The 9,303-nt window shown below is 36.6% G+C and overlaps 1 protein-coding gene across 6 annotated transcripts in view; it reads right to left on the bottom strand.

Annotated features, from left to right (window-relative positions):
* NFIB (nuclear factor I/B) overlaps positions 1–9,303 on the bottom strand; it is a 290,118-nt gene that overhangs the window by 47,519 nt on the left and 233,296 nt on the right. For all 6 annotated transcript variants that reach the window (XM_006881291.1, XM_006881292.1, XM_006881293.1 and 3 more), the window contains one exon: positions 489–623. In XM_006881291.1, the coding sequence (XP_006881353.1) occupies positions 489–623 (135 nt within the window). The remainder of the gene's footprint in view (positions 1–488; positions 624–9,303) is intronic.

Raw genomic sequence — 9,303 nt, 5'->3', positions numbered from 1 at the left:
TATAGCAAAACAGCTATCAAGAAAAAATATTTTTTGTTTTTTTAAATCATTTAATTTCCAAACTATCGAAATATAGTTTGTAAATATAAATAAGGTGGGTATATAGAAAAATATGAAATTCATATCTGTGTATCTTAATTCCTTTACAGAAACTCTAAAACCAGCAACAGACTTGATAATATTTTACTTGGAAAAATATTTAGACTTAGGAACAATGCTAAAGCTACAGCTATGTACCCTAGGCTTTTCTTTTGACTGTAAACTTTACAACAAAAGCAACTTAAAAAACACATATAAATGTTGTTAAAATGTATGGCTTTGAAAATATTTTCTCAGGTATTGATTTTTTAAAAGACATTAATTACAGTGAACTTCTCATTGTTGAGGAAATATGGTCATAGTAGTAATGATGATAGACATTTGCTCTATCTAATGGTGTTGGCCACGGGACCGAAGGGGGCTTCTCCACTATGGTTGAAACTCCTCACCACTGTGGGCAACTCCAGGAATTCCGGGGTGATGGTGCTGGGGAAAAGTGCTCAATCTAGGGGAAGAATCCTGTGGAGATGTTGAGCTGAACAATGGCTTTTCGGGCTTCTTCATAGTAGTTGGAGAAGACATATCTGCAAAGAAAGAGAGGAAAAACAGAAACCCAAGCTTTAAGAACTTCTTAAGCTCCAGCATTTATTTTTAACATAATAGTAGGTTTTAACTTTCAACCTTTTAGTATTTTTGTACCTGGACTCTTTTTTACAAAATTTATACAAACGATTGACCATCTGTCTATGTTACAGCTTTGATGTATCTCTCAACAACAATCTCCACTGGCATCAAGCTAAGTGTTCATTAAAATTATCATCAGAACTATATTTACTATGGAATAAAGCCAGGACTTCCGGAAATGAAAAACATCATGCTACCTTTGGTAATCTAGACTCTGTTTCTCCCTTTATACAACTTAAAATCACATAGGAAATACAGACCAATAAAGAGGAATTATAAGACAGTGTAAGAAGTATTAGAATAGAAAAAGAATTCAAGGCTTACATTTATTCGCTCATTCACTCCAAGAATATTTATTACTGTCAAAAAGATCAATAGATCCTGAAGTAGGAGAGGAATGGCATTAATGTAATTAGATAAATGAAAGTAGCCTAATTCATTGAATATTTGGAAGGACTGGATGGTACAATTAGATGGAAGAGGAGATTCAGACGGTAAGTTTGGGTGGTAGAAGAGATGTGTTCTATTTTCAACACTTTGAGAAATGTTTATTTTCATGCAAGTTAATAGTAAACATTGTAAAATTTCTAAGCATTACAACATTTGTCTTTTAATTATTAAAACTGTAAAAGAAGGCATTGTTTTTGAGTAGGAATCTACTCCTAGCTGACCCTTCAGGTGTTTTCAGAGGTTGTAAATCACCAGGGTGGAGGTTGCTTGCCTTTTTCCCTTGGAGAAACCCTGGTAGATGTGAACTGCGAGAGAGGTACTGCTTTTGGGTTGGCAAGACAATTTCTTACATAACACACCACCAGAGCTCCTCAAACCAGAGTCACATTTAATGATGTGGATGGAGTAAAGCATTAAGGACTGACTGCCAATTGTTGGGAAGGCATAATTCAAAATGAAAAGAAACTGATAAAAATCTATTTATAATCTGAATTTGGAATGTAAGAAGGATCAATCCAAGAAAATCCGACAATGTAAAAAATGAAACAGAATGCATAAAGATTGGTAATAACCTAGGCGTTAGTGAGCGGAAGGAACTGGCATTTACTATTTTGAATTGAACAATCATATAGGGAGGGAGCTCTGGTGGCCTGGTGGCAAGAAACTGTGCTGCAATCCCAAAGACACATGGTTCAAGGCCACTAGCTGCTCTGTGAGAGAAGGATAAGTAATTTCCTCCTATGCAATTAATTGCCTCTGAAAACCTGCGGGAGGGCCAGCTATGTGTGGGTTCCGACTCTATGGTACACAACAACAACAATATGATTATTATACTACGAATAAGAAATTAATGAAGTATGGTATCACAGACATAGTCAGAATTAATATCTCAAGGTTCTTCTTAAAATACAATATTGTAAGTAATAGGATATGTCCATGCACAAAAAGGAAGAGCTTTCAATACGGCTACTATTAAACTACTAAATAATTTCACACTTAGCCCAAGATGAGCGAACTACTAAAGCCCAAGATGAGGAAATAGAGGATTTTGCCAATTTCTAGTGTAAAATAGATAAAATATGCAATCATAATGAGTTGAAAATTATTCTCTCTCTGATTGTCATCAAGTCAGAATCAACTAGGTTTTCAGAGGATGTAAATTTCACAAGAGGAGCTTGCCCACTATTCCTCCTCAGAGAACTGAGTGGATTCAAACTGCCCACCTTTGGGCTGGTAACACAACTTCTTACCCACTAGGCTACCAGAGTTCCCAGTGAGTGCAATGTGAAAGTTGGAAACAAAAAAAGGATAAATACTTACGAAACACAGTCTTAGAGAGAGAAAAGACACTGGAGAACTTGTAATAGAATATTGTGATTTTTCCCTTCATTGCAAATACCTTTTTTTAACAACATAAACAGCAACTGTACATATGGACCTCAACATAGAATACACCATTTTCAAATTGACTATAGCTGTGTAAAGAAGCAACAGAGAAGGTCAATATTAACAGTCAAAAGAAGGCCAGGGACCAACTGTGTAACAGATCCCACCAACTGCTCATGTAAAGTTCAAGTTAAAGATGAAGACAATCAAACAAAGCCCATGGAAGCCAAAACAGAACCCTGAATATATAACATCTGAATTTATAAACCACGCTTAAGAATTTAATTGGTGTATTAAAACACTAATGATTGAAAATCACCTAACTATGGAAGGATATCATACAGAGAAAACAAAAAGTCATTACAGACAGAAAAAAAAATCCACTCCACCTCAGACAAGACTAAAACAGATGTCATAAGAAACTCAGAAACTTGTTCTAGAACTTAGAAAAGTTAAAAGTAAATGGAAGATATTATGAAGAGAAGCTGAACAGAAAAATTCAGAGAAACATTAAAGTGAATTGTGCAAAGATCTAGAGTTAAAGGGAAAACACATTTGAGTTGAATGAACTGGAGAGAAAAAAAAATAAAGCCTGAGTTGCTATAGTGAATAATTTCATGGTCAAAATACTTAATGAAGCAGGAAACTTCAAAATTAGAAAGAATACACAAAAGTCACTGTACCAAAAAGAAACGGTTGACCTTCAACCGTTTAAGATGACAGCATATAATCAAGAACTGATAATACTGAAAGGAGACGTTCAAGTTGCTTGAAGGGTATGAAAACACAAGGCTGCAAGAAATGATGAAATACCAACAGAAATGCTTCAAGAAATGGATAAATCATTGGAAGTTCATATTTGTCTATGTTGTGCTCATTTGAAATAACGACCTGGCCAACTGACTGGGAGAGATTAATTTCTTTTTAAATGATAAAAAGATGGTAAGGTATTATAATTATAGGATATCAGTTGCCTTGAAACTTTATAATTTGAAAAATTCCCAACTTATAAAACTAAATCTTTGCTTTGAACACACTAGCACTTAAAGAAAGAATATTGTGGTGTAAAGATACCAGATATTACAAGTGTATTTGTATCCTGAAGATACGGTTTGTGACTAACTAGCTTCATCTAATATATTAGAATTTGATGAGTCAGAGAACCATTTCCTTGTATCTTCATCAAGAAGAAATAACACAAAGAAGTTGTAATAAAACCAAAACAATGTATGTAAATACTTAAAAAAAAATTTCAAAGTCAAGGTTTAAAATTTAGAAAAAGGAAGTTCATCTTAGCTGAGTTACCCACTAAAGGCCAAAAATAATTCTTCATTTTACTTAAGAGCTATGTGATTTTTTTTTAAAAAAAGCTAATACAACAAAGGTAGATTTTTTTTTTGTCAGCTGAAAATTCTATCACAGAAATACAAATTGTTAGACGTGAAAAGAAATTTTTAATCTTAACTAACGAGTTTTCATTCTAAATTTTTAATTTAAAATTAACTTTTATAAATAAAACTATTCGAAGTCAAATAATACCATAAAACTACAAATAAAAATTGTAGTTTTCATTTGTATCTTTGATAATCAATTATGGTGAGTGTCTTTTCATGTGTTTGGTGTCCATTTGAAAATCCTTTTTGATCAAATGTCTATTCAATTGCTTTGATCATTTTATCTTTGCTCATTTGTCTTTTGTTGTTAAGGTGCCAAAATATTATATATATTTTGGTTATTAAATTGTTGTTTTTATTGTTGTTATGTACCATCGAGTTACTTGTTACTCATAGCAACCCTATGTACAACAGCTCTGAACCCTGCTCTCTCCGGAGCCAACCTTATTGTCTCTGACACACCTACCCCCATTACCCCAGTCACTGAGTTAATCCATCTCATTGAGGTCTTCCTGTCTTGTGCTGTCCCTCCACCCTCCTAAGCATGATGTCCCTCTCCAAGTAATGCCTGTTATTAATTTAATAAACCACCACTGATTTTTTTCCACAATCGCTATGCTATCAAAAGCCAGAAAATAGAATTTACCACATGACCTTGCAATGCCATTTCAAGGTACATACCCTCAAAATGTTAAAGGCTCAAAAAGAAAGTTGTACAGTGTCTACTACAATACTATTCACAATAGTCAAAAGGTAGAAGAAACTATCTAAATGCTCATCACAAATGAATGGAAAAACAATATGCAGTACAGGTATACAATGAAATACTAAGCAAGCCAGCAAGAGAAAGTCTGTATACTACAGTCCATATGCTACAATATGGGCTACTATGAATCACAGGTGACAACCACATCAACAAAAAACCAAGATGAATGGACCTGGAAGACATTACGGTGACTGAAATTAAGTCAATCATAAAATGATAAATGTTGTATGACCTCACTAGTATATAAAGGCAAGAAAAGAAAAAGCAAATGTATAATGACCAAAGTTTATTAGAATGGTTACTACAGGTAAGAAGGATGAGAAAAGGAGGGGTGGAGGTTAACAAGAAATGGTAAGAATAGGACTGTACAGATGCTGTCAATGAGTTGTATACCAATAAAAATCTGACTGTGCAGAAGTTAGGTGACAGATATATTTATGGAAATTACAAAACAGAAGCTACTGAGGCTTCTTAAGTACAACCAAAATCCACGTTTGGTTGGGAGGCTTAAGTGCCACGACTTCATGAGACATCCCAGTTAATTGGTCTAATAACACAATGAGTACTTCTGTTCTTCCCTTGTTTTGATGAGGAGTGCCTGAGGTCTTGAAAGCTTAAGAGAAGCTGTCAAAAGCATAAAAATTGTTCTTTACAACAATGGAGTAAGGAGTGAAAAGAATAAAAGGATTGGTGTTTGCGTAAAGTTGGCTTTTTTTTGGCCACTAACTTAGACTCCTCTGGTCTACCTTAACAGCTACCTTAACAGCAGATACATGGTCTTGCAAACCATCAACAGCTGTGGGACTAGGAAGAGGGGAGGATGTCCCAGACTAAGCAGTAAGACTTGAGGGAGACTGGAGCAAGACCCTAGTGAAAGCTAGACCCTGATGATTGGTCTGGAAAGACTGTGGCATTGCCGTGAAAAAAGAGTGGCAAGGTGTTAGCAGAGGAATCCTAAGATAAAGGACACAGAAGTTTTGTTGTGCTTGCTGGATAATTAAGGAGAAGCTGACTTATAATTGCTCTGAGGCAAACCTTGCTGGATGACTGAGGGAACCAGAAGCTTCGTGAACTTGTGTTGTTGAACTGAAACTGGAGACTGGACTAATTGAGGCATTGTGCTTGGGACTGCTGGGCTAAAACTTGAATTTGCATTAACTCAGCACAACAGCACACAAAGACAATAACCCCCTTATTCAGGTGGTCATGGTGGCACAAATGGCTAAATATTTAACTGCTAATTGAAAAGCTAGTAGTTTGAGCCTACCCAGCTACTCTGTCATAGCAGGTCAGGAACAGGACATAAGCTATAGTTTGAATGGGGGGAGGGGGGGGCAGAGAAAAGAATAAAGTTCTATCTCTCCCAAAAGAAAAGATTATAGGAATGCAAGGACAATCCAAAAGGTTTTGTTTTGTTTTTTACACACAGAGTCACTATGAGTCAGAACTGACAGACCCAATGGCACTTAATAGCAATTTAAAATCAAGGGGTCACTGCACAGGTTAAAATCAAGAAAGGTGTTTGTCAAGGACATATTCTTTCTTCATACCTATGCAATCTGTATGCTGAGCAAATAATTTGAGAAGCGAGATTTTATGAAGAAGAATGTGGCATCAGAATCAGAGCATGACTCATCAATAACCTATGTTATGTAGATGGCACAAAAGGAGGACTTAAAATGCTTGCTTCCAAATCAAATGATGGATGCTGCAACATCATGATAGATGGAGAAAAGATCCAAATTGTCAATGATTTCATCTTGGATCCACAATCAGTGAGTCAAGAAAACCAAAGATATGCTGAATATGAAAAATCTGCTGTCAAGGGCCTCACCAAAGTGCTAAAGAGCAATGATGCCAGTTTAAAGACTAAGGTACACCTGCCCCTAGTCATGTTGTTGTTGCTGTGTACCATCGAGTTGGAACTGACCCATAACTGACCCTCCGGAGGGTTTTCAGAGGCAGTTAATCACACGACTGTCCACCCTTCTCCCATGGAGCAGCTGGTAGATTTGAACTGATCCTAGTAATGTTGTTGTTAAGTGCCATCGAGTCATAGATGACTCATAGTGACCTTATGAACAAAAGACCTGAACACTAGTTTAACTTTCATCATTTCTCCACATTCTTAGAGTTTCCAGAGGCAAGCAAGCTATTTTGGAAGTGGATGCCACTCCTGCTTCCAAGATCCTAGTAACAGTCTTTTCAGTTACTTGCTAAGCATCTGAAAGACAATAACAAAAGATGACACAAGAAGAAGCAAGGCCTTTGAGTTGTGGTGCTGGAGAAGAGAATTAACAGATAGATCTCAGAGAAAGTGCAAACACGAAGCTCTTTAAAGGCAAGAATGGTAAAGTTTTGTCTCATATACTTTTGGCATGTTGTGAAGCGGGGCCAGACATTGGGAAAAGACATCATGCTTGGAAAGGTGTAGGGTGAATGAAAGAGAGGAAGATCCCTTAACAAGATAATTTGACACAATAACTGTAACAATGACTCTCGTGTATCAGAGATGATGAGAATGGCACAGGACAGGGCAAGTTTCCGATCTCTTGTTCATATGGTTCCTTTGAGTCATAGTTAACTTGACGACGCCAAACAACACTATTAACAGGAAATACTGAGGTCTAGATTTTTATGAATGGTGCTGTGTTTGTTCCACGACCTGATTATGTTTTCATTATTATCTGTTTTGAACTAACATGCTACATTGAATATACTTCTTTTAAAAAGTTGTCCAATTGCTTTCTCTAACACCAGAACTCAAAGGCATCAATTCTTCTCCTGTCATCCTTATTCATTCTCCAGTTCTCAGATGCATAACAAATTACTGAAAAAGACCGTAGCCTGAATCAGGTACACCATAATCCTCTAAATGACATCACTGTTCTTCAACAATATGAAGAGGTCCCTGACTGCTGACTTTCCCAGTAGAGTATGTCCTCTGAACTCCTGACTGCTAGTACCAAGAGTGTTGATTGTAGATCCAAGTAAAATAAAGTTCTTCAAAATTTCAATCTTATCTCCAGCCATTATGATGATGCCTACTGGTCCAGAGGTGAAAAAATTTTGTTTTCTTTGTTAAGATGCAATTCATATTGAAGGCTGTGTTCTTTGATCTTCCATAGCAAGTGCTCCAAGCCTTCTTCACTTTTAGCAAGCAATGCTGTGCCATCTGCCTAATGCAGGTTATTGATGAGTCTTCCTTTCATCCTGATGCCACATTCTTCACAAAGCGTAGCTTCTCAAATGATCTGCTCAGCCTACAGACTGAATCAGTATGGAGGAAAAATATAACCCTGACATATACCTTTCTTAATTTTAAACCATATAACGGTTTCCTGTCTTTGTTCACACAATAGCCTCTTGATCAAGGTAAAGGTTTCACATGAGCACAGCTAAGTGTTCTGGGATCCTATTCTTCTCAATGTTAGCCATAATTCGTTCTCATCCAGACAGTAAAATGCTTCTGCATAGTCAATAAAGCACATAGACATTCTTCGCTTTCATCCTGGACCCATGTGACATTAAATTATATCTCTTGTATCAAGCCTCTTCTAAATCCAGCTTCAACTTCTAGAACTTGACAAAATTTCTGATACCTGAGCTCATGGATTGCCAAAAGAAAAAAAAAACAGGTATGTCTTGGAGAAGGTGCAGTCAGAGTACTCCTAAGAAGTGAAGTACTCCTTGGAGGTCCTTTGCCTCACATACAGTGGACATGTTGCTAGGAGAGGCTGTTGGTTAGAGAGGGATATTATGCTTGTAGGAGGGTTATGAGAGAGGGACATCATGCTTGGTGGAGAGTTGGTCAAGAGAGGAAGACCCTCAACCAGATGAAATGACACATTGACTATAACAACGTGCTTGAGTATGTCAGAGATTATGAGGGTGGATGAGCTTCAGATCTGTCGTTCAAGGGTCCCTCTGAGTGGTATTTGACTTGATGGCACCTAACAACAACAACAATGATTGCTTAGCTCTTATGGAAAATTATCTCTTTACAAAAGAATGGCTATTGGAGAGCAGAATGAGGGGAGGGTGGAAATTCAGAATTAAAAAACAAAACAACAGAGGAGGCTTAGCGTCTAGGCAGCTTACTGCATCACTCTTCCATGTGAAAGAAGGTGTATAGTGGAATGGCCACTGGAAGGAAAGAATGAGCAAACTAACCAAATCCAGTGTGTCTTAAACTGCTTGTCACATGAATAGATATTACCAGCCAATAAATAATATAATGTAAAGTGTTCCTCTCATTCCAGATAAGTGTTCACTTGTAAGTTTATAATGGATAGAACTGAGTCTCAAAATATTATGCTGAAATCCTAACCGGAATATCTGCAAATATGACCCTGTTTGGAAATATCAATTTCTTGTTACCTTAATGAGGCCACATTGGAGTTGATTGGGTTCTAAACTTAAGGTCTTCTAAAGGGTATCCTATGGAAAGACAGAACAGATGCAGATACGTATAAAAGGAAGGAGTCGTGTGATAACAAAGACATATATATCTATAAGCCCAAGAGTGACAAGGTCTGTTCTAGCTACGGGAAGCTGAGTCCTTGAGTGTAAAAAAAAAAAAAA

This window comes from Elephantulus edwardii, unplaced genomic scaffold (assembly GCF_000299155.1).
Source record: "Elephantulus edwardii isolate Elephantulus edwardi_28Jun2011 unplaced genomic scaffold, EleEdw1.0 scaffold00014, whole genome shotgun sequence".
In the NCBI taxonomy this organism is placed as follows: domain Eukaryota; kingdom Metazoa; phylum Chordata; class Mammalia; order Macroscelidea; family Macroscelididae; genus Elephantulus; species Elephantulus edwardii.
Note: the sequence above shows the minus strand (reverse complement) of the source record. Positions and strands in the feature narration are given on the sequence as shown.